Source organism: Chiroxiphia lanceolata, chromosome 2, assembly GCF_009829145.1.
Source record: "Chiroxiphia lanceolata isolate bChiLan1 chromosome 2, bChiLan1.pri, whole genome shotgun sequence".
Lineage (NCBI taxonomy): Eukaryota > Metazoa > Chordata > Aves > Passeriformes > Pipridae > Chiroxiphia > Chiroxiphia lanceolata.
The window spans coordinates 92,908,982-92,935,688 of record NC_045638.1 but is presented as its reverse complement, the minus strand read 5'-3'; the positions used below and the strand labels follow the sequence as shown (position 1 = coordinate 92,935,688).

General features: G+C 39.7%; 1 protein-coding gene across 1 annotated transcript in view; it reads right to left on the bottom strand.

Moving 5' to 3' along the window:
• Positions 1-26,707, bottom strand: part of TBX15 (T-box transcription factor 15) — a 92,427-nt gene that overhangs the window by 38,564 nt on the left and 27,156 nt on the right. Inside the window, exon 2 of the mRNA XM_032680592.1 lies at positions 682-895. Coding sequence (XP_032536483.1) covers positions 682-895 — 214 coding nt within the window. The remainder of the gene's footprint in view (positions 1-681; positions 896-26,707) is intronic.

Below are 26,707 nucleotides of genomic sequence, written 5' to 3'. Positions count from 1 at the left end.
TCGTAAACAGACGTCTAGCTATTTTTTAATAGTAGACAGCAATGAAGATCTTTCCCTTGGCTAACAGCATGGCAGAGTGGGTTTTTCTTTCTGAAAGAATCTCACTTATCAGTGGCTCTTCCTAATCTCAGCTGACATAATATCAGCTGCAATAGCCAAGGAAAACATTAAGCCTGCACTTTTTTTATACAGGACATCATTAACACTTTATCTATGTAGAACTGCAGGAAGACATTCATTTGATGCAAAGGTGAGTTTGAATTTCACTGTACTTGAGATTAAATCAACTGGCTCATGAAGTGCTATGGAAACTTGAAAGGAAACTCAAATGGCTCACCCCCAAATGCGTAACTCATTTTAGATTCAGTACAGCCAACAATACAACGATCGTTTCCTGATTTACTTATTCAAAGAAAAGACCATTCTCAACAGTTTCCTGCAGCTGTGAGTTCTCCTTTGTAGCCACTTATTCAAGTAGTAATATGAAACAACTTTACTTGTCTTAGGAAAGCTAGTAGGAGATACAGCTCTGAAACTTTGACAGCCATTTAATTAATCCTGTGTATTTATTCCTTTGGCTCATCAAGAAGGAAAAAGAAAAGTTTCTTTCTTCAAAAAAATTTTTTTTACTTTGTTTGGTTATTTCTTTTTTAACTAGATAGAAAACCAGAGGTGTCTTACCTGCCTGCTTTTGTGATGATCATCTCTGTCCCAATGTCATGAAATCTTTTCCAGAGGTCAGCACACTGCAGCTCTACCTGGATCTCTTCCATGGATGAAGGTGGAGGAGGCTGAGGGCCTGAGCCACCAGATGTAAGGTCGGAATGGGAGCCAAATGAGCAGGATGTCCTTTCTGTCAGTACCTCTGTGTCTGACCCAGTGCTCTGCTCTGAGTCTGCAAAGTAAAGAAGTCAGGTAAGATGCTCCAGTTCTACCTACTGTGAGTGTTAAAAGAAAGAGGGAAGTCAATACAGAAAGTGCTAAAAAATAGTACAATGCCCTTTTATAAGGTGTATATATGTATAACACATATATACTTATGGTTTGTTGCAATTTGGGGCTTTGGGTTTCCAACATGATATCTGGCATTTTTGCAAAGTTTTAGAAACAGTTGAAAAAAGGACCCTCAGCATAAAATAAAAATAGTAGCAAGCAATGCAGGGGATGAAGTTAAAAATATAGATTAAAAATAGAAATGAAAAAAAATCATTCAATCCATAGTTTCAATCTAGGATTAGATGGGCTTACTGGAAATCTATATTACATTTAATTGAATATAGTCCCACACTACTACTGAAGAGTTGGTTATTTTTAAACAACACTTTTTTTTTTTCATTTTAACATCTTTTTCATCAAAAACAACGAACAGGTTTTTATTTTGTTATTTGGTAGCACTGTTTTGGAAATATTTTATTTGCTTCTATAAAACTGTTTTTTGAAGAATGATACTTCCTGAGAAGATAACCACGCAGCTTTTGGTGAATAAAATGCTCTAGGCTACAGAAGAACAAAAAAAGGTGATAGTAAACATATGGAATATGTTACCAAGGAAAGTAATTGAAGCAAACTGTAGAAAAGAGCACACAACAACCTCTATGGGGAAGAAGAAGAAAAAGGCTTGCTCAAAAAACAAGCAACCAAACAAAAAAAGTGAGGTTCAACTAGTTTGACAGTCCAGGCTGTCATATTTGGTCAGGGAGCCATTTCTTTGCAAAAATATCTCATTAATGTTTTAGGTAGGTACGGTGTTTATATACAACCCTCATTCTCATATAGTAGGGCTAAGATGAAATTTTGCAAATAGCAGTGTTATTTTGAAACAGGGTACATGCCCACATTACATCAAATTAATTCACAATACATTCTGCAAAGCAATGTGTTTATGTCTTGAGTCTGATTTTTGACAAATTGGCACCAGTATTATATAGATGATTAACAGCAGAATAAAGCGATGTGACACACTCCACCAAAAGGCTCAGGAAGAGCTCTGTGGATTTCAAACGAGATTCAGAAGCACTATTCTTGAGTGTCCTCATTGATCACATAAGTACAAGCAATCTCAGTGAAGGAATAAAACGGCTATTTACATGTATTCTCTGCACTTAAAAAAAGAAAGAGATATCCCTGTCTGCACAGGAAAACTAAGGAGACAAAAAGTAACAATCTATACTAAAAATGTGATTAAATCATACCATCTAAAATTCCCTCCATACCAAACAAATTCCTTTAAGAACCCTGAGGTCATGGAGGCTGAGTCTCAGGTTTACAGTATTTCTGAGAGACAGTGTCTGCAGGAGCAAGCTTGCACATCAATGCAGAGGGCAACAGTCAAGAAGACGCAGGCGGTGAAGATACCACCTGTGGAACCACCAGCCCCATCTCCTGCCACATAGAAACATTTCTGGAAAATCCATTTTGCTGCAGTGGTATGGACACAAAGTCTTTGGCTGATAGTATAAGAGAAACTTCCAGTCCCAAGTGTCACCAGGAAGCATTTATCTTTTGTGAGAGCCCTAGGTGATATCACTGGACAGTGGACATTTTGCTCAAAGGATGTTTCCAGAAAGCTCTGTCAATTATTTGGACAATCTGCCAGTACAATGTAGAAATTCTGTAGGACACTAGAGAGGTTCAGAATGTATTGCTCCCAATCCATTTTGGACAGGGACTCCTTTATGTCTCCCACAGACTTCCAAGTTGGGCTGAAGCCTTAATAGGTCAATACTTCTAAAGGAATAGCACAAAATTACCAGTGTAGGATTGTTACATAGAGACCAGTACTACACTCAAAACCGATGTCCTAGACACAAGGTGAGTCAAGATAATACAAGATACTTGCTGAGGTTCTGTGGCCACAAGACAGATAGAGGTCACTTTACTTATGTCTTCCTAGGAATGGTTAATCACTTTGTCCTTCAACAAAAAGGAAGAGGATGCTTCAAAAATCACAGTAAGACCTTTCTATATATCTACTCATGTGCTGAACCAGAAGTCTTACATCTTCTCTGAGGTCATAGAATCACAGAATTCACTAGGTTGGAAAAGACCTCTGAGATCATCAAGTCCAACCTACAACTGATCACCACCCCATGTCAAGTAGACCATGGCACTAAGTGCCACATCCAATCTTTCCTTAGACACCTCCAGGAACAGTGACTCCACCACTTCCCTGAGCAGTCCATTCCAATATCTAATCACCCTTTCTGTGAAGAAATTCTTCCTAATATTCAACCTAAAATAAAGCTAAACTACACTGAGAGTCTAAAGAGACTGGACCTAGGGAAAACCTTCCATTATGGAGTCCTCCTTCTAAAATGAGGCACCAAACTGTAGATTTGAATCTAAAGGGGCTGGTTTAGGGCTCATCACTTGTGCTTGGTTCAGGCACTCAGAAACTCAATGCGTCCTCTGAAGCAGTATGGTAAATGGCCAACAGATGGCACTTGGCTAGATGCTGTCCTCACATCATTCCAGCATTTCCTGGACAACTTTTCAAACTGGGCATGTGGCTGGAGCCTTGGGGATCCCTGGAAATTAAACAGAACTGCACGCTGCAGAAAATTAAATATCAGAGGCTTAAGCCCCCTCTCGCTGATTTTATGCTGATATCATCCCACTGACTTTACAGACTTTTGGAGGTTTTTTTATTATTATTATGGAAGTGGAAGGAGAGCCACAACCTTTATTTATTAATTCCTTTCCCATTTCTACCATCTCCAGATCACCCTGGAAATCCTCAACTCATAGTTTCTTTTCATCCACAAATTCACAGGCTTTTTGTTGGCAGGTAGGAAGTAAACACCATTCTCACAAGCGTGGTGACTCTGAGGTCAGTATCCCCACTGAATGTCCCAAGATAATGGACAATAACCCTAACCAGTTTCCTACACCAATACCATGTCTCCTGGGATCAGAACCTTCTTACACAAATCAGCGAGGTGCTACTACCTGACTTCTTTCTACTACTCAATGGGCTAGTGTTCCTCATGTAAATTCCCTGAGTTTTCATCAATCTGGTACAAGAGGCAAACCAGCATGTGAAATGTTAAAAGACATTAATTTTCTAAGCAAATTCATACATGAATCTTCAGCAGAATTTTCACTGCAGCTGGAGCACAGCAGGGATAATGCTCCCCTTATTTAACCAATAAAATAAAAAGAGCTCAGTTTAGTCCTTGGCCATACCATGCAGCTCATGAACTCAACAAATGTTTTACTCCAAGCTATCAAAGAATGTAAACTACAGGAGTGAAAACAATGACAAAAACCTTATATACATGAAACACCACCTACCCAGAGGAGCTCAACAGATTTATTCTCTTCCTCTCATTACTTTTTCTTCTCTTTTTTTTTTTGTATACATGTAGATATCTAATGTAGATCCTGTCAGATTCCATTAGCGTAAAGATTTCTCTTGGGTGGAATGCGGCAGCTGTTACAAGCTGTTAAGGGTTTGGTTTTTTACTGTTTATTTTTGTTTGCAAGGTTTGTGAACATTTAGTGCAACAGGTGGTCCTTCACTCTCCCCTGCAGTTGACTTGCTGGCCATTAGGACCTGCCAACTAAAAAGAAGGTACAAAATCCTGAACATATAAGGGCTAAGAAAATTTTGAGGACTTTGGGGGGTTTTGGGATGGTTTTCTCTTATCAACTCAGCAGAAATTAGCAGAGCTGATACCTTGTTTTGCTGCTGGTTGCAGACAGATCTCAAGGCTCTTTTCAGATTTCTAATTTTCAAGCTGGCTTACTGCCACCCCACAAAATCAGCAGCGTAAAAACCATGCACATAGCAGTGTGACCATACTGGAATCTTGAGACAAAATGTCACAACCATATGAAAGTGAAAGAACAGAAACTCACTAAGTCCAAGCACTTTGGAAGAGTGGAAATTCATCTGACTGTGGTGAGTCAGCTGCTGGTGCAACTACTTCAGGTACACAACAGTTTTCCCCTGATTACTAATACTTGGGCAAAAGCTAAAAAAACTCAGTAACTTCAAAAATACATGAGAAGTCTGGCTGTGGCAAAGACAGCAGGAGCAGCAGAGGTGAAGCAAACTGCAGAAGAGTTTAGAGTTCAACAGAGACGTTCAAATTAGCATGATATATTTTGCACAGCTGATCCAGCAATTGCTCTTGCTGTAGGCAAAGGTTTCTATACACTTGGTGATTATAACCATATGGGACCTAGTATACACAACAAATAACACAAAGATAGTTCTGCAGGTGTTCTTATATATTATTTTATCCCCCTGAACTTTTCCATTCACTCACATACCCTACCACCTTAATCATCCCTTCTTCCAGCACTAGGCCCATTATCAACTTCATACAGCTAGAATTTATAACCTGTTTACCACAGATAATAGAGCTATAGAGTGATTTAGGCTCAAAGGAACCTTCAAAAAATCATCTATTCTATCCCCCAACAATATTCATTATTATTATATTTGTGACTGCAAGTTGCAACCAATATCAGGATTTTATTGATATGGAGACAATACAAGCTTTTCCAAACCAAGAACTTCCTCTATACTCCTGCTATATTGCAATCTCAGGTAGCAAAAAGAAGCATTCAAATAATTAATTTCCAACCTAAGACCTTTTTTTGAAACCATAGCAGGACAAAATGACGTTAATATCAACAAGACTCAAAAAGAAAAAACCAGAACATGTAGAGATGGGGAAATGTGGCATAGACAAATGAAGAGACCTGATAAGAGCCACAAGTGAAATCAATAGGAGACTAGCTGATTCTGAAGGATTGCTCTGGCATTTTAACTTCTAAGACTTCTTCATCCTCCTGAAATATAGTTTTATAAGGTGTTTTTGTAAGACCAAAAAAGCATGTAAGATACATTAAAAAAAGGCTGCTCCTACCAAAACTGAGTATAAGGCCAGCAAAGTTGTTACACATCTATATCCCCATGGCAAACACAATCAATAGGAAAATATAAAAACAAACAGAAGACAAAAAAAAACATGCTGGCTTTGGCTGTAAATGCAAATCTTGCATCAAGTTGACTATGCACTGCCAAGAACTGACTTATTCTTATACTGTTTTATTCTATGTAGGACTCAACAGAGAGACATAAGACCCAGCAAAATAAAAATCACTCTGATTCACTGGTATGCTCCAGCTGCTCTGCTCCACTCCAGCAATGCAAAACAGCTGTAAACCTGGTTTAACTAGCAAGTTAAATTGGGTTTATGGCTTCTTGGTATTGGCAAAGAAGTACAAAGCAGCTGGCACTTACTAGTATACTTAACCCTGGGGGTTTGCCCTTAAAAGTTAACTTTTGCTCCAGCCAGAAGAAAGAATATCAGCCACAGTTAAATTTTAAAATAAGGTTTTTATCTCACAATCTATTGTAACTTTTTAAGTATGCCAAGCAAAAGAAAATGTACACGTTATGCCAACATACAATTTAGGACCAGATATTCAAGATACCAGCTCCAGTCCTGAGCTGCCTCAACTGAAAATGGAGATGTTGACTGCTGGGCTCTGAACTCATCCTTGGTAAATACAAATTCTCATTACAGTAGTGTAAGCTAGGTGGCCAAGAGTGTTCTGAGTAGTGTCACAGCATAGGATTTTTTTGTAGACTTCATATGAAATCCTATCTCTCAGGAAAACTTCCTGCAACTCATCAATCCATGCTTTAGACTACCTATCATAACTAAAAATATCCCATCAAATAGATGTCAACAAAAAACCTGTCCTGTAAACTTTCCAATCTATGTTTTTTTTGCTTAAAAGTAGCTTATAAGCATAATTTTTCCCAGTAGAGGCTTCTGTCCAATCACATTTCAGGAGAACAAAATCCACTGAAATAGCAAAACTTGGACTCAGAGTTTGATGTTGTATTATTGTTTTCTGGAAAACAAAAATAGCTTGGGTCTTCAGTATGTCAGACTAGCTTTGTGGAAAATGCAATTTGAAATCTAAGTGTAGAGGAAACCAAGAAATTCCTAAAATTCCCTGAGGAGATTCTCTGCAGCTGTCAGTCAGAATTGACTTAGGACAAGGAATCACCAGCACAGCCTCACAAAAAGGCTTCTCAGTAGCAAATATTTAGAAAGCCTATACTTAAAATAGTACAGGGCTTTAAAAGAGCATGCAGAAAAATAATATTCGGTTAAATGAGAATTAAAAATAAAAGACCATAATACTGAAAAAAATGCAGTAGAACACAGAGAACAACAACCTTTAAAAACATGAGAAGTAATAGGGGGAAAGTGGGATGTTATTAGAAGAAGGAGGTGAAATTGATGACAACTTTAATCTGGCCAAGATCCTGAACTGTACAGACTACAAAGAATATGTCTGGCCCATGTCCAAGGGTTTGTGTAAAATTAAAGAGTGGAAATGCTCTTGAAAGTTAGGAAAACTAAAAAAAATAAGAGACCAGGCATCAGATACATTATATGCTGTAGCCTGTAAACATGGAGTCATTATTCTTATAAATAAAACCATACAACAATATTTAAAGACCAACCCAAATGAAAATGTTGGCTCTAAATAACCACAAATTGTGCAGGAGTTTGAAACTAGATCCCAGCTCTTTGGTAGACCCTTCCCTGATGGAAACGGGCACCAACTCTGAGACAGTCTGTTTCTGGATTTTGCAGCTTGGACTGCTCTCTGCCAGATAGGAAAAAAAAAAGCATTCATAAAAAAAAGAAAACATGGCACAAGATCAATGCTGCAGAGGTATCTATTCTGTCTGAAACCAATGTGAAATTGTTGGGAAATTTATAATGCCTGCGAAGTCCAGAAAATATTGACCTTTTTGTAGGCATAAACACAGCTCAAACAAATGAAGCTTAACATTTTAAGTACATTATTATTTAGCTGATATTTGGTGGCCTAGAAAACACAGGGAAAGAGACATTATATATATTTCCCTATACCATGGGGGTTATCATGACAGCAGTATCAGGGAGCCAGATGGAGAAAAGAGTCCAACTCTTTCCTGAGTCCTTCTGAACTCTTGGTACTGCTGTCACGTGGCAGTGAGTTCCACCATTTAACTGTGCACACAAGAAGACAAAAAGTACTTTTTCACTTTAAAATGCATTACCTTTATGGTATGACTGTCCATTTGCTGCAGTGTTATAACAAGATAAATACTACTTTATGTATTTCCTTTTTAAGTGCAACTATTTCAAAAGGAAATAATTAGAAAATTTCCATGGGAATGGTTTCACAAGAAAAAATGCATCTCCATTAAGCCAAAGTTTCAAGTTTAAATTGTTCGTTTCATTCACAATCCACCATTTTCTTTTGGGAAAACAGTAATTATCAGGCCAGTCCTGTTGAACTGATGTCTGGGTTTGTAATAGTTCAACAAATCATTAGAGTACATTTTTTTCCTCCACATGCTACTTTAGCCAAGCTGTCTTTCAGACCTCCCACACCCCTTTCTGAGCCAGCCTTTGGAAGACTATCTGCCCTCACACAATTTTGATTCTCCTCTACCTAAACTTCTTGACTGTAACCCAAATCCTTTCAGATTTTATTCACAACAAAGCTTCTTCTTGACTCTAAACATTTTAATTGCTTGCTTGCAGAATCTGTCCTATTTTTGTTACATGCATGCATACACATACAAAGATACATAAATATACGTATGGGATTGAATTCCTAAAAATGCATTTGAGTTTTAAATCAGTGACCTACCATTGGCTTACATAGCAGAAATTACAGTATTTTTAATGGTACTTTCCATTAAATTTCTCACAACCTAATGTTCCGTTTGCTGTTTTGATCACCTCCACAGAGTAACCAGATGTTTTTACTAAACAATGAGCCTGGTGTATTTTTCACAAGTGATAAACATATTCTTCCTTTTATTTGCTTCACACAAAACTGACTTGCATCCAAATCGGCAAATTTTCCTGCTTCTGACTATGTAGCCATACAGGTAGAGTTGAGAGAAAAGATTCTCCAAAAGCGTCTGAGTGTGGTGCTAGTGTTTTTTAGCTTCTAGTGTTTCAAGACCAAGCCAGACACATAAAAAAAATATTTTTAAAAGCAACAAAATGGGGGATAGAGTTGGCATTGGTTCATGGGGGACAGAACCATGAGAGACTGAATAGGTTACAGCACTGCATTACAAGTGTATGGCGCATGGACCAGGAAAAGATGTGTTAGGAACTTCAATCAAGCCTGTGCTATGAAAGGCAACTATGTCATATAAATACAATTTAATTTGAAATCTGAAATATCACACACACATGCCAAGCCATAAATGGAATTTCCCCCCCGAAAGTATTCTAAAATCCCTTGGCTTTCATGTACTTCCACAGAGGAAAAGTAGCACAAAACTCTTGACTTAGCGTGAAGGATCAGTCTCAGTGCATGTATTCTTTCCTTTTTCCTTAACATCCGTGCTCCTTAGAAGTGTATTTGTGGCTTGGCCTTTTTTCTTTTCTTTTAGTAACTGTCTTCAGCTCAAGCTCCCAAAGTCACATCCTGACACACTCTGCCAACCGCAATCCCACACGTCAAAGTCCCTACATGCAATCACACACACTGATTCCAGGAAGCACACACTGCTGGATTTTGTTGCCTTCCACTGAGCCACCCTGATTTACGCCTGCTGAAGTTCTGGTCCAGAGTGTGATAACACCTACACTCCACAGTTGTCCCACACGTGTATATCCTATTATCCAAACAACAGATGCACCAGCACACATTCACACACATATTCCAACATCTGGCGATCACAGCTAACTGTAATAACTCCATGAACTTCATTCATCTTTACAAAACTCACAAACACTTCATCTATACAACCACTGAAGAGGTGCCTAACCCTTTTCACTTCACTGAAAGAAGTATATGCTTTTAATGTGGCATTTACAGTCACACACGGGGAAATACAAAGAATCACTTGCACTTACTCTAAAAGCACATATTTAGTCCTTCTGAATAACAGGGCATGAATGGCTCTTGACATAAACACTTCACAGGTGTAGCACACAGTGTGCATACAGATATAAATCTCTATTTTTCAGTCACACCTGTATGTGTGCCTACATGCCCTTACTGCTATGAGACTCACTTTTCCACTTTCTGGTTAGAAGTCATGCCAGAATATAACTGATAAAAGGAAATGGAGAATCATGTCCGGATATCTGTTAACTTAAAAGCACACCACTGCTTAACACTAAAATTGATACTTGCATAATTTAGCATTTCTGAATATCAGAAATTTCCGGTCTGTTCTCCTTAGCTTCTCTCATTCACATCTAATCTAAATTATATATTCAAGGAGAATATGGGCAAAAACTTCTAATCGTTTTTGTTTCATATTTTATGCAAAATACTTTAATTCAGAATGCTTGTGCCTGCCTGACTCTCAGTTCAGCACACTGGAAGCAATGGGATGCCCCACTGTGATGTTCTCAGGAAACTCTACCTTACAGCAAAATATGCTAAAAAGTGCACAGTCTGGAGGCATTGGAGTTGCAAAAGTCTCAGGTTTGCCCGATTCCTCCACAGATAATGTCAATGCATCTGTAGTGACCTCAGAAACTGGTTGGCTTCTGTGACCTCACATAGTACCCTCTAGGGCTGTCAAAAACAGGGCTAGTAATTTTCTGTGTATGAATATCCACACATTTTCAACCATGCAGAACTAAACTGTTTTGTAACTCATTCTTTTGAAACCTTTAAAAGCATGTACTACACTTGGAAAATTATATGCACATTTTGAGTTTATTGAGGGTTTTTTTCCCAACCATCTTTTCTGTAAAAAATTAGGGGTTTTGACAGTGAAAAGAATGGCTTGCTGTATCTTATTGCAGATGCGAAGAAGAAATTTTACTGAATTACTTTGGAACTTCTTGTTAGAAGATGAGGATGAACATTTTCATGTGGAAGGGAAACATGCAAAATTCTCAAAGTTTTCAATCACAACTACAAGTAAGAAGGCAAATATTCTATATATTTTTGAAGTAGAAAACAAGACTTTACATCACCAATAACTTCTATTTTAGCCTTCTTGATGTGAGTTTAAAATAATATCAACAGATATGCGATAGCACATTGAATCTGCAGTCTCCATACGTCTCCCAAAATGCCCTGTTCAACCTCACTCTGCCGTCCAGCATTAGAACTTGCATACTGAGACATTCCTACCACACTTAGGGGTTTCTATCACAAACAACTGTGGCACAGAGAAAGGTGATGGTGTACTACTGTAGAAAATGCACAGAATGGAAAGTCAAAATCGTTCAAACTAGAGCCTAGAGATGGAAAGACCACTATGGACACCAACACACCAAGAATTCAGTGCCTGCCAGTCCTATTAGTACTTGGTATCATTTAGCATATCCCTAATGTCTTAATGAAGCATATCCCTAAGGTCTTAATGAAAAAATGTGTGACTTTCCTGATATCCAGAGGATTCCTCACATTCTTCCAAGATGCTGCTGTAGATTTTTCTTACTGCTCAGCTCAAGAAGAATGCAGAGGAAAAGCAAGAGTTTAATCTGTCATTGGGGTTTCATTAAGAGCAGGGTATAAGAGCACAAGCAGCCAAATAGCATATCCCTTATTATTCTTCCAAACATAGTATTTCATAATTTTATTTATTATCTCTGGTGCTCTTGTACATCCTCCCATGCCCTCCTTACTGCTGACATGCTGCCATCTGTGGCTCAAAACTTCCTTTCAGCCCGTCCCAACCTACAGCATGAGATGGTTGGAGAGAAGCACTGAACTAATAAGACATCCACCCGTCCTCATGTGGGAAAAGAGGAGAAGAAAAAGACAGTTTCAAAAGAACATACTTTCCTCCCCCTCTCCCAACTCTCCCTTCAATCATACTTCTATCACCTTCTTCTTGTGTGGTAAAATTTGATGTGAAAAGCAGCCCGTGCTTGTCTCTGATGCTGCTAAGCTTGACCATGTGGTTACAGGAGGAGGCAGCAATTTCCTCTCCCAGTACAGTTTCGAAGCCCCACAGCGATGCTTCAAAGTGAAGCTGTGACCCACCCCTTCCAGCCTGGAGCCCAGCAGGGTCTGAGAAGCAGCTGGGCTGCTCTTCAGTGAGATGTGTTATGGAAGGCAGAGAAGGAGAGGGAGGGAAAGGACGAGGCTAAAACAGAAGTTAAATAAATATACAGAGTAAGAAAGAAGGAGGAAGAGGCTGGGGATTAAGATAGCTTATTGGAAGTGGCTTCTTGGCATCAAACGCTGTAAAGAGAAGACAGTCCAGGAAGCATCACAACCTTACACCTTCTCACAAAATGCACCAGCAGAAAGAATGACAGTGAGCCAGGGGAATGTCTTCAATGCCACACAATTCTTTCCCTCCCTTTTCATGGCTCATGTCAGACAGTTTTGCTTTCTGACTGCAGGTCTGATCTGCTGAGCAGATCAGCTCATTTCCTCCTGAGTGCATCAGGTAAGTATGGACCCATTAACCCCTCTCAGCAGCTTTCTTGCCAACTCACATTTCATGATGGAGAAAAATATTAACATAATAGGGAAATGCAGAGGTGCTTCAACAGGACACTCTTGGTTGCTTAAAGCACCCAAAATCCTGACTGGGAATCTGTTTTATTACTCCTGAGACTGTGGTTTTTACTTAAATTTTATGGTGTTTAGGGGTAAATAAATTAGCACTAAAAGCCTTTCTCTGAGCAGACAGTATGCCTCACAACACTCCTTCCTAACAGCACAGTACAGTTGCTGGCAAGTTCCACTGAGGCACAGAGACAAAAAAAAACAAAACAAAATGAAAGAAAATGAAACAAAATTAAAATAAAATAAAATAAAATAAAATAAAATAAAATAAAATAAAAGTGTCTGGCTGAAATTAAATGGTTATTTCCATGGCTGAATCTCAATATGTCTTTGGAAAATGCTAGTTTTGTGGCCACCCTTGCCTTTCTGCTACTAAAACAGATCAGGATATTTACAGAAATGTAAACTAATGAACTTTGTTGGCCTCACTGGAAAATAGGAGCAATGCTTTTTCCCCAGAAAACAGCAAAGCAAGTCCCACATTGCATCTATTACATCCTCTGCCTCTCCCTAACTCTCTCTGCAACCAAGGCAAGTCCCTCACAAGCTCATTATATTGAATATTTCACAGAAAGACAGCAAACTGACTTTTATGTATTTCACTCTAAAAAAAATACCTTTCTTGCAAGGAAGACACAGATAGAGAATAACCAATTTCACTGTTTACTTAGTGGAAGGAACTGGGGAGGTCAGATCCATGAGACATGCCCTGTGTAATAACTGTGGTGCTTCTAAATTCAGGAAGGCATCTCCACATGGACTTACAGGGTTATTTAGGCAGCAAGCATGACTTTGTGGTTTTTCTTGAATAAAGAATATTTTACACTGATTGGCAATCAAACAAATATTCAATATGAACTTCCTGTGCAGAGAAGCCCTCAGAGTACAGAACAAGTATCCTGTGCAGGACATTGCTAGGTCAAACTATGGTGTCCACCCCAACTGCCTCCACCCCACCCACTCATCCAGCCTGACACCTCCAAAACTTGTTCTTCTTGGGCCCCTTGTGTTTCAAGCAGCAAGAGGTCACTGAGCACTCTCTGGAGGGACAGGTGACAGAGTGCCTCCCATTCCACAGCACAACCAGGAGGCACGTGCTGTCCCCCACATTGAAACCTGAGCCACACCAATCCCCTCCTTCTGGAAAGGCTGCAACAAAGAGCAACGATCCCTCATCCATGGGAAGACCGTGGTTCCTTCCTGCATGTAACACAGGGCACATGCACCAGCACATGCTTCCTGCAACCAGCCAGGTGTGCTGCACCTCCAAATGTGGCATCATGCTGTTCCCTTGCTACCCTGCACATAACCCATTATACAGCAGCAAGCGTTGTCAGATGTACAGCAGGGAAGGGATATGGGAATGGGGGTTATGGTCAGTTCATCATATGTTTCTGCCACTGCTTCCTCCTCGGGAGAGGATTCCATTCCCTGCTCTAGCGTGGAGTGCCCCCTGTGGGAGACAGTCCTTCACAAAGTTCTCCAATATGAGTCCTTATCATAGGCTGCAGTTCTTCATGAATTGCTCCAGCATGGGTCTCTTTCCACAGGGTGTAGTCCTTCAGGAACAGGCTGCTCAGCGTGGGTCCCCACAGGGTCACAAGTCCTGCCAATAAAACCACTCCAGCATAGGCTTCTTTCTCCGTGGGTCCACAGGTTCTGCCAGGGCTCCCCACAAGTTTATGGCCTTCTCTCAGGCATCCACCTGCTCTGGTGTGGGGTTCTCCACGGACTGCAGGTGAATCTCTGCTCCCCTGTGGACCTCCATGGGCTGCATAGGGACAACCTGCTTCACTGTGGTCTTCACCACGGGCTTCAGGGGAATCTCTGCTCCAGCATCTGAAGCACCTTCTCCCCCTCCTTCTTCACTGACCTTGATGTCTGCAGGGCTGTTTCTCTCACATATTCTCACTACGCTCTTCTCTGGCCACAATTTCTTCTGCTCAATGACTTTTTTCCCTCTTAAATATATTATCACAGAGGTATTAGTACCATCACTCATGGGCTCAGCCATAATCTGTAAGATTCGTAAGCACCAGTAATTATAAGATTTGTCAGTACTGGCATGTTGTTCACTGCTAACTCATTTTTTATGTAATCTAACACAATCTTTCCACAGTTACATTTGTGTAAAACACCATTGCAAGGATAAACTTCTCATTTTATTCCAATGGTCCCACCTGACCTCTCTGCTGGACCGTATTCCTCTACTCTCTTCCCTTTTTCTGGTACATCATACAAAAAATTAAAACCTCCTCTCAAAAACCTGATAGACCTTTACTGTGTTCCTCCATATCCACTGAAGTTATTGAAAGGCTCTCAGCACCAGCAGCTGTTTCCAGAGTGCTACAGGCCTCACCAAGCATCTTTGTGACTTCTCCTACGGCACCTTTCACACACAGGAGGAAACATTTACACAAAAAGATCACTCTTCTCCCTTCAATCCTTTCCTCAGACTTGTCCCCACCAGAGCCATTTGAAAGTCCTGGCAACAGTTACTGTACAGCCCAGCTTATCACAGTCACCCACTAATCAATGCCATCTGAAGGGGAAAATGCTCTGGCATAACTATGCCCCTGTAGTTAAACTCCTATAGTCTAGGAGTTTAGCTAAACAGTTTAGACTACATAAACAGTCTAGTTTATGCATAATTTCCATGAACACACATGCACACCAGCACCTGTGAATGAAGGAGATGAGCTGCAAAAAGTACACCGCTTTGTCTCATTAGTTGACAAATGATGGCACGGGGGTCGCACTGTAATGTAGAGGCACCAGGGGATACTGAGACCACCCTCACAAACTTTTCCATGTATTTTTTGCTTTTAAGGCATAATTTCCTATGACATTCCTGTAATGCTTAAAAACCGGTATTTGCTTGCAGGAGGCAATGTATTTAAAAGAGAAGAAAAACTTACCAGTTTTATATCAATTAAATCAGGAGATGCTCCATAGCATTCAACATCAGTCTGTGGTTCCCCCACTCTTGCTGTAAACAGGACTGGGCAGAGAAGCTCGGGAATTGGCACGGAACTAAGCAGGAAACCTGCAGGCAGTGAATACTGCTTCTGTCCCATCCCCACACACTGACCCACTAAATGAGTTATGCAGCCTGTTGATGCAAGGGCTCTGTGCTATTCTTTCACCCTCAGAGTGAGGGTGGCACAGCATCCAGCTTCAGAGGAACTACAGTATGTGTACTTCCAGCTAAAATGTTTGTTTATCTCCTATACTGAGCTGCTGGAGTGGAGCAAAGCAGCCTTCACGCTGCTTAGCATCTGACCCACTGTTTTTTCTGATTTTATTATAACTCTTTTACAGTATCATTGCTTTTTCACACTTCATTTCTCTCACAATCCTTAGACTGTCTATGTACGCCCAATGATTTACCACACGTGATTTCCTCCCATTTATTTATGTACTCAAATACTCCTCAACTTTTTATTTCAAAGGTTTGAAAAGCATTCAAAAGAATCTGCCAGAAACATACAGCTCTTGAGTAAAAAGCATAGAAAGTTCATAGAAATCAGTCAACAGGCCAGCACAGTATGTCTAAGAATGAACAGGGCTTTTAAACTTTATAAGGCAGCATGGTTGCCTTGATAGTTCAAACTACCAGAAAGCAAAAACCTCTGTGGTAGCATTGACTGTTTTAGTACAGATCCCAATATCCCAATAAATGCTTTATTTTCCTCACGCAATTTAAATCAATTCTATGCAGAATTTCTGACAGAAAACTATTATATTCCAGTTTCTTCAGTGAGCTCAATCAATTTCTTACTTATTTTAGACCAAGGTTGGTTTTAGGGCATTTGCACAAGGGTTACACATGTGCAAGAGCAGACACACACATCTACTTACACACAATGTCCTCAAGCCTCTGCCAGGAGTATTTCCCTGTGCCTGTGTTCAGCTGTGCTAAAGCATCCTGAAGAAGACCAAACTGAATCACACTTTTGCGAATTGCTCATGATTAATTCACAGTTGCTACCTCAGGGCAGCAGTAAATCCATTAATATTCACCATTGGCCAGGAAGCCTTCCTGTATAAACACAAAACCCTCACCTAGAAGTTGGGCTCACTGACAATGCCTGAGGACTTGCACAGACTTTCTCAAGTTATTGCTTACAGCACCACTGTCAGCTTTATAGCAGATAGATCCACCATACAGTCTTAAAACAATTTCACCTTGTTAATGCCAGTGCCAGTTCAGTAGCTTTTGCGCCCACGTATTTCACTGAAAAAGAACATCCTGCACAGGGTGTGGAATGAGGAAGACAGGCTCTAAGAGAAAAGAAATATGAAAGCAGCTACAGACAGGAGGAACCTGGTCAGCAAATCCCTTCTCCCAGCCTGTATCCCTTCACACTCTTTCCTATTTCCTTACCATAGGCAGTAACAAATGGCAGTCACTGATGCCTTTCTAAGGCTGCGTGCTACCTGAGTGTTTAGAGAAGTAAACAGACACAACAGGCAGTTTCCTTGCTCTGCTTCTAAAGTCGGACCATCCAGCAGGGAACATTGTAGGAGAAACACAGGTGAATTTTAGGTTCAAACCAGTTACTGTCTCAGGAAAGTTAATCTCCAGACTTTTGCCAAACACTCCAGATTTTAATTTTTAATATCATAGACCCTGTGAGGCCTAAGGCTCTTTGCTCCCAATAGTTATAGATGTAGCAAATAAAGTCTGTTAGGGATGATAACAGCAAGAAGAAAACAAAGAGAAAAAGAGTAGAAGAAGCAAGATGAAAAAGACCTAGAAGGACACAGTGGATGGAAATAGATGATGTGGTGAGATTACGGGGAGGGAACTAATTTAAAAAAGAGGAAAAGAAAATTAAAAAAGAAAAAGGCCAAGGGCTTGATGAAATAAAGGAATAGGGGGAAAATAAAGCAAAAAGAGAAAATCTGCCCACACATACACAAAATAATTCAGTGACTGCAGACTTACTAAGAAATTAAATCACTGAAAACATTCTCAAGAATTTCCTGTGTTGCTTGAAAGCTAATGCAAACACTCAGGAGCCACCTCTCCTGTCACAGGGAAGGCTACAATACTTTTTATTTACTAAAATTAAGGCTTCGACTGTAAGATTTCCTAAAAGACCTGTTGGCTCATATTCATCCCAAAACTCTTCAGACCATCCCGAGTCCAGATGTTTTCAGGGGAAACAAGTAGAAACACTGTAGGTTGCAGTAGTAAGAAAGGGGAGAAAGCACAGGAGAAGGAGAATGGAAAAAAAGCTGAAGAAATCAGTGGGAGAAGAGATTAGAAGAAGAAAAGACAGTAAAGATCTATAGCAGCACAGTTTAAAAAAAACACAGAGGAACTAATAAAGCTAAATAAACATAAAGACATTAAAAGAACATTAGAAAGACATAAAAACATGAATGAAAAACATACAGAGAAAACAGATTATGGAAAATGCAAGTCAAGCTGTAATTCAGAAATTACTCTGACACACTAATTGGTTTGAACACCTTCCCAGTGCTCCCTAGGTATAATTTCTATACAGCTGTGAGATGCCCACATTGCATGAAACAGACAACCACATGCAGGTGGGCACAAAGCCACATATGCTGGATTATGGAGGAAATCTATGAAACTCCTCTAATATTGAATCTTAACCCACCAGCGTATTTCTCTGTGTGCTTTCAATTCAGTACAAAGCAATTCTCACCTCAATCACAGCAGTTACATTATGTACTTCAATGGCATTTTTCCTCATTTACAGTGATACTAGAGATTTTTAATTGTTCTCCACTGTGCTTTCTTTCTGCACAGGAATAGCTCAGACAGAAAAATAAAGGAGAACGAGCTCTGCAGCATAATACACTAGAGAAAATATTGCTACATCACCATCTCAAATTCAAATGCTCTTGCAGAGGATCTTGGAATGGACTTAAACAGGCAGCCAAAGCCAGGACTTTCATACTGTCCTGTAGAAGGTCACATAGAAGCAATTATGGGTTGATTTGGAAAACATGTAAAGATAATGTGCAAGACATCACATAACCACTGTCATATCATTTGGCCCTAGAGGTATGACTTGTCCCTTCTCTATCAACAGAGGCCTCCAATACCAGAAAGCACACACAGGAACCCAGGGATTAAAACTGCTGAGCTGCTCCAGTTTTTGCAGCTGTTAATCCAGCAGAGGAACAGGAGAAAACATTATGCATGGCCATCAAAATTCCCCTGATAGAGAGAGGGCAGGTCAAGATGCCTTACACAAAATGAATATTAACTACAGAATTCACTGCAGTCCGTGTTCTTTTTTTCCGTTTCCTCATCCACCAATATCTCTAGATCAAGGAGGTTGAGGCACAGCCAGCAGAAGGCTTGGCTGGGTCCCATGGTCCTCTAACATCAGTTTCTTGAGGAGAAGACTCTAATCATGGTGTCTTATCAGGCTACAGGGCAATCATGACCCCTCTACACATGCCAAGCTCTTGCACCATATGTGGACTTTCAGCAGCAGAAATATTTAGGAGCCTGTATAAAACAGGGATTGTGACTGAAACATCTAGGATGCCTAAAATCATCTTTAAATATCTATGCGCCTTCAGCACAGTGCTGAACCATGAGACTGTGGACCACAATGACCTTGTCCACACTGCATAGCCACCATAACTCAAAATACCAAACTAGCTTTGGAAGTCCTGCCCTGGTCCCAACTGTAAAATGTGGGATGAATATCTCACATGCAATTTCAACTTTGGCTTTTTGTTCAGCCTGCAGAAGAATCCTTCAGGGATCAAGTAGCTTTTTTCCTGAAATGCTTCCCCTCCTGCCTGGGAGTGCAGAGAGGAAGGTAGAGGTGGGAGCAGATGTTCCACGACACAAAGTTCTTGTCATCAAGCAAGACCTAAATCTAGCTGGCTGCCCACAGCCTAGCCATTGGGTTGGGCGTGTGGTTATGTGTGCATTTGTATCTGCAGTGAAGGACCCACCGAGGGAAGGAAGGCAGCAAGAGCACTGGACAATAATTTAGTAATACAAGATACCAGCATTTTTTTGACTCTTTGCTGTTCTACTCCACTTGAGAAAGTGATGGCAAAATGAAACTACAACTGAAGTGGGTCAAAACCTCCCGATGAAATAATTTTTGTCCAAAAAATGCCATTAAAAATAGAATTGTATCAAAGAGCTATTATTATTGTTTTATATCTGAAAATATGTCTCATTCTCTGTTTTGATGATTATAATCCTTTTCATACCAACAATTGCAAAAATGTCAATATTAAAATGCCCGTATATTTTTCTGAAATGTCTTGCATTTTCCCACTTACTAAAATATTTTACTCTGTACTATATACAATGATACAGGAAACAGAAAAATAATGTAGATACCGGGCAGAGCTGTGGAGTAAGAACAGATGTTGGAATGATGCAGCCAGTGGAAAAAAAGGTGAGCAGCTCTTGTTCCCATTTCACCATAACTTGATTTTGCAGCTGCCCGGCTCTGCTACAGGCTCCATTTGATGTGGAAAGACTGTATGGCCCCATTCCTGTTACAATGTAAAATGTCCTGACAAAGCACAACTGCTCAAAAAAACCTATGTGTCACCAAGGACACCTATGTTGCCCACTCTTCAATCATCTCTAGGTCAAATCCATTCAATTTCTCAATTTTTTCTCTTGATTTTGTGGGGAAGTCTAATCTTCTAGCTGGCCTGGGCTTTGAGACTCAAGCTGAGCTGCTTCCAAGAGATTTCTCTCCACTGAAACAGACGCTATTCTTTCAATTTAAGCAACATCTTTCTTAATGGAAAATAATCTCACTTCTCTCTAAGAGTAGCCTCCGTAAAATAGAGGTATTTGCACACAGTGCTCCGAAGATTACAAGAGATTTTTAATTTTAGCGCAGGTTTTTGTTTATTTGTTTGTTTATTTGTAAAGGTAGAATTTATAAGTAGCAGTTTTGCTCTCTGACTAAGATTCACTCTTAAATGTCAGGACATAACCACAGAAGTAAACAAGCTTTTAGAATGTACTAACTCAACTCCTCTAAAAACCTGTACTGTAGCATTATCTTAAGACAAACAAACAATACCACCTGTAAGTATACCCTTATGTAATGCAAAGTCTAAAGAAAAGCTCTTTCTTAGCCATTAAGGGTGAAAAACAATATTTCAGTGTTATTCACCATTGTTTCTTCAAAATTCCCTAAGTGTTGAATCTAGCTCCTTAAAACTCCTCCTATGGAGCAAGCAGGCATAAGCCAGCTGAAAGTCATCTGCAGCAATCTCCTGTCCCACTGCCTTATTTTTGTTCGGGTTTAGTGAGGCTGGTTTTTTTTAGCATGAGATTTCAACGGAACTGAAAATATCTCGTAGCACAAACTGCAGCATGCTGTGAGTAATTTACAGCTGCCAAAACCATCTAAATCAAGTCCCATGAGGGATTCTTCTTTCTTCGACTCATGCACACTAGAAAACAAAAATGGCCAGCAGCCGTTCTCCTTCTCCTACTCCTCTTTCACTGAGCAGATTCCTGCAGCTGGAGCAATGTCATTAGAAGCTGCACTTAAGGGCTTCAAGGCAGAAGCATGGCACAGTTTACAGCAAGCATTTCAATTCATAACAACAGCTTCACCTCATCTTTTTTTTTCTTTTTTTTTGAAAGTGGGAGAATTTCAAAGGTAAACCCTGTGGTCTGGATTCTGAGCAATGCACAGTGTGTTGGCCATACAAATATTTATAACTGCAGTTTATCTGACTGCATGCAAAGGAAGTTGATATATAAATTAGAATTTAATGTCTAACCACTGTTCTGCCTGTAGAGTTTTTGAGATTGCATTCAATTAAAACATCTTTTTAAGGCAAACGCTGAGAAATCTATAAAACACCATGCAAACCAAATACACACGCACAGCAATTCAGGCTTTTCCTCCAAAAATACCCACAGGCAGTTTTTAAAAATGTGTGCCTTGATTTATTGATTGAGGAAGTTGTTTTTAAGAAGGTTTTTTTCCCTCATTTTTAAATTTTCAGCCTCCAAAGAGAAGCCTTGGGTCTATGTATGATGGCTAGTGTGTGCAAGGTGGAGAGTTCACCTTCCCTAAAATGCTGGAGAGTGCCTGGATGAAAAACAGCAAAAGACACAAAGCATTGGATGAAGTCCTTAGCCATACAAAAGACAGAGAAAGCAACTGTTAACCACGCTGACAAAAGGCTGCTTGAAGCATATTACCAAATGGAAGGAGCAAATCAAAGCAGAAAATGAACAAAAAGAAAGAATGCCATAAGAGGTATTCAGAAAGAAAAATCTAATTGCAGAAGGACTTGGTGAATTGTAAATGTCATGCTTCATGACTCATGGGCAAAAATCCCCACCCAGTATCATCACTGCACTTGCTCAGTACAAAGGAGCCCAAAGGGAGGCTTGCACAACCCAGAGCTGCGTGGGGCCCTGTGGAAAAGCAGAAAAAGGTGGTGAGGAGGATAAACAGAGACACTGCTGCCCGCAGGGCCTGCTCAGCTGCTCAGCTGTGGGCACACTGTGGAGAAGGTTCAAGGTAGTTCCTAGGGTTTCCTTTCCTCCACTCCTTCCACACCACTCCCCTGCCTACTGCTTGACCCAACTGTTCAGACCAGGACCTGAAATATGGGTTTAAGACTCTGCACATTTAGTTTCTACACAAGTTATTCCAAATTGCATTTGCTCCTATTAAAGGCCAATAATAGCTATTCTGTGAACACTGACAGAAAATCTTTCTGTTCTGAAAATCATATATGGGCAATATACTGCACAGCCTAGCTATAAACTTCTAGTTTCTTATTTTTTTCGGCATGACACTGTTTTCCCTAGCTCTAAGGTGATGGGCAAGCTTTTCCTGGATTTTTTCCACTTCTAGAGGACAGAAGACTTCCAGTCATTTACTTTGTCTTGGAAAACTGAAGGAGTGAAGCTGTCTTCCTCTTGTAGAGCAGTATGTGATAGTTTGCTCTTACACTTACACTTCTTTTTGCCCATCAATACCACAGAAAATACTGACTCATCTTTTGCTGCACAATGCAAATCTAGAACAAGAGATGGTGGCTGGGTTTCTGTGTGGGATGATTCCCATAACCAGATCCTATGGTCTGCTCCACAACAAAATGCAGACTAGATGGTTTTTGTTTTTTGTTTTTTAAAGAAACTTCTCATTGTCTTCTGTGTCCCTAAGGCCAAAAGCAATTTTCTCCAACATTCTTTACCACTGCCTGCACGGTTTGTGGTAGAAGTTCATATATGTGTAAGGTCCTATTCAAAGATATTTTCAGCACACCAGAATATGGAAAACATTTTAACAGAGCAGGAAAAAAATTAGCAACATATTAACTAAAACTGACTTCCAATTTAGAGCCATAAGCAACCACTAGCATACTTGGTACAGAAAATCTTTCCAATTCAGGTTTGGTTTTGCTCTGTAATTAATTTCTACAGTCATTGTGACCTGAACTATGCCTTCCTTATGCTTCTCTTGTGCAGAAGTAGTTTTACACTTCAGTCTTCCCAACCCTGAGTTTTCCATTATTTTTATGATGATGTCATTTTTCTTTCCATGATGACCTTTTTTTTTCATCATGAAAACTTCTGAACATGTTAATTACAGTGGTTTTCATGCCTCTCCTCCTTTATCAGGACAGCAAACTGCACTTCCAAATGTATCCTGCTTTCTGCACAATGTCTCAGCCTCCTTCTTACAGCTCCATGCAGTCTTAGTAGATTTCCATCTTGCTTATATTAGCTCCACTTTTATCACCAGAAACTTGCCTGGGTGTTGTCTGTGTTTGAAGAACTCCTTCTTGGGCTTTAGTTAGATTCTAATAGAAAGAATTATTTAAGCAATGTTACTAAGCAGGTCAGCACTAAACCTTACAGTGAAGTCTCCAAACTAGGTAAAAACCAGATTATTTCGCTTTACCTTATCTTATATTTTAAGCCAGTCTCAAGGTTGGATATTAGAAAGAAATTTTTTACAGAGAGAGTAATCAGACATTGGAATGGGCTGCCCAGGGAGGTGGTGGATTCACCGTCCCTGGAGGTTTTTAAGATGAGATTGGATGTGGCACTTAGTGCCATGGTCTAATAACCACAGCAGTGTTGGATCAAGGGTTGGACTTGATGATCTCAGAGGTCTTTGCAACCTCGTTGATTCTATGATTCGATGATTCAAGAAAACTGAAAAAAATATCCATACTGCTTTAAAACCTACCACCTTTACAGAAATTCTTCAAGGCACTATCTATACAGAGATGTTCAGGAAAACTATACTAAACCAAAGAAGCTGGGAATTTAAAGTGGATTTTCTAAAATGCTATAAACTACTTAAGTTGAAATTCCTACTGAGAATTAGGATGACCTTGATCTAATTTCACTTACTTCATCTCTAAAGAATAGATACCCAGGATTTTTGTGTAAATTAGCTAATACTTTTTAAGGAAACAATCTCAGAAAAGACATTTGTTTCCCTATATTTCATTTTTCTGTGCAAATGCAAATGCACGTATGCTCACATGCATGGACACATGTCCAGTTCAAACTAAAAAATTCAAGAGAAGCTCTGGTACCACACATTTTCTCCTTCTCCAATTCTTGTCTTCCCCTAGGAAAAACAAGATACTGCTGCATCTTTCCAAGCTCCTTCCCATGGCACGGAAAAGGAGTTGTATGGCTGGAGTCTGCCCACCAAAGCAGTGTGCTCATGTGACAAGCCTAAAGAAACCTTAAATGAACATGAGTAGTTGTTAATTTGAACCAAATCTGAATGGAATGGAAATACCCCTCTGCAAAATGTCCAGTTCTTGTTCTAACCTACAGGCCTTGAGGAAAAGCGGGAGACTTGGAGATTTTTGTTTTAGGATTAGAGATAATGGTGCTATGTAACAATTCACATAATACAATATTTCACACAGTAGTATGCCAACATTTTGAATCATTTCATGTGGTAAAAAACCTCTATTCTGTATTTTATGCATATTTTGTGCTTTTTACAGCAGACATACTTGGAGTCCTCAGTGCAGTTTTGATCTCTGCTACATCAGCAGGCTTTTTTTCTTAAATTTGTCTCCCTGGTTTTGTATTGCTAGAACCAAAAATTCACCTTTGGTCTCCTATTCATTTGGTGGAATTTATCTTTTCTCTCTACACTGGGTAGTTGCCATTTTCCAGTCTTCCAGCCTCTGGAGGCTTGTATGTCAAAAATAATTTATGTTGACGATTTTTTTTTTTGTTGTTTTGCATGGGACTGAGCAGAAATTAACATGCACCATTCAGGTGGTTGTTGGTTGTAAGTGAATGTTGGCCCCCATTTCTTCCTTTCACCTGTCATTTTCTTCTAACACTGACTTGAAGAAAAATGGTTCCCTCCCATAAATGTTTAAAGGTATGCAACTGTAGCAGTAGTCTGATTCCCAGTTGCGGGCGGGAAGAACAGGCTCAGGAAGAATTCAAACATATGGAAATGATGTTTTGTTCTGTGAACTGAGTAAATATCAGAATCTCCTCCAGATCATGAAGATGGAGGCAGCACCCTGACATACAACAGGGGTGACCTGGTGAGCACCAAGCCCAGGTCACAGGACCAAATAGTGAAGGCCCTGTGTCCGCATGAATGACAGCAGGACCGAGAACCCCCAGTCTTGAAGCAGCTGCAATTCTAGTGTTACAGCAAACCATTAGCATGCACCAAGGCTTCCTGATAGCAGGTGTGAGTACTTCCGTGGAGATAATTGTTTTCATAAAAATAGTTGGGGGGCGGGCAGGGACACACGACACAAAAGATTAACACGTTTTGTGGTTAAAGGGTCAAATTGTGTTCTCAAACCTGATCTGAAAGATGCTTGAAAGTCTGTGGGTATGTATATTTAGAAACAACTCATTTCAATGTCCCAATAAAATTCTGGAGGAAAAGAGTAGGGGTCCATAGGAACACAAAGCACACAAGAAGCAACAAGTAAAGGAGGCAATTTTGGCTAGAGTTTTAAATGATCTGACTGGGTCAAGCCAAAATCAGCAAGAGAGTCTGCATTAGTAAGTGCTAAATGTGTCAGAGAATTTACAGCATAAAATTCTTCATCAAAACCCAGCAATAAATATTAGCTTGTAGCCCATAAAACTAAGAATGCTGAATTAATAGGATCAATGCACTCAGATACATTAACATAAACAGAAAATAACAATTACTCATGTCTAGGTCTCAGAAGTAAGACAACACCATGTAAGAATGCTGAACAACATTTATATTTATTAGTAACAGAGGAGGATGCTACATAAATTCAGATCAGTCTCCTAGGAGTAAGCATATTCAAGTTGGCAGGCCAAGACCACTTGTGCATAACAATTCTAAAAGACTTGGCTGAAGAGATCTCTGGCCTGCTGTGATGGTCTTGAAGTATCTTGGAAATGCAGGGAAACACTAAAAGACTAGAACAGTGTCAGTATTCAATGAATGGGATGAACAGAGGAGCTTTGCTGATGAGTCAGATATTTCTTCTAGGCAAGAAAAATACAAAAGCTGGGAAGGGATCCCATTCATAAAATAGCCAAAGAATAAAGATATAAATAAAGCTATATCACATATTTCAATGAAACATAAATCTTGTTAAACAGGGTATGCTAAAGAAGGCAAATGCAAAGTTGTGTATTTAGGAACAAAGAATGGGAGCCAAATCTACAAACTGAGGATTGTGTTTTGAACAGTGGTGTGTCTGAAAAGGGATGGGGTGTCACAGTGACAAGAACACCATACAACAAGAGCATTACACATTCCCGGTGTAATGCTATGGAAGAAAACCAAACAACTGTGTTTAAACTGGGGAGCATTGAGTGGTATTTGAGGTAGTTTTAATCAAGATTTTCGAAGTTTTTAAAAGTAGAGGTACTACTAGTGGAATACTGAATACAGCCCTGGGCACATACTTTCTAAAGGATATTTAAAAGTTGAATGAGACAGCGAAAAGAAACAGTAAAATTACTTCTGATTAGAGAAAAATGTGTTATAGAGGAAGATGCAAGGACCTCTGCCTACTTCATATACCAAAGGAAGACAGGGTGAGTTTATTACAATGCAGGAACATGCATACAATAAAACATTAAATATAAGAGAATTCTTTAATTTCTTGGAAGAAGGCATGACAAGAACCAATGCAGGAAACTGAAGCCCTTTTCTGAGGGAAA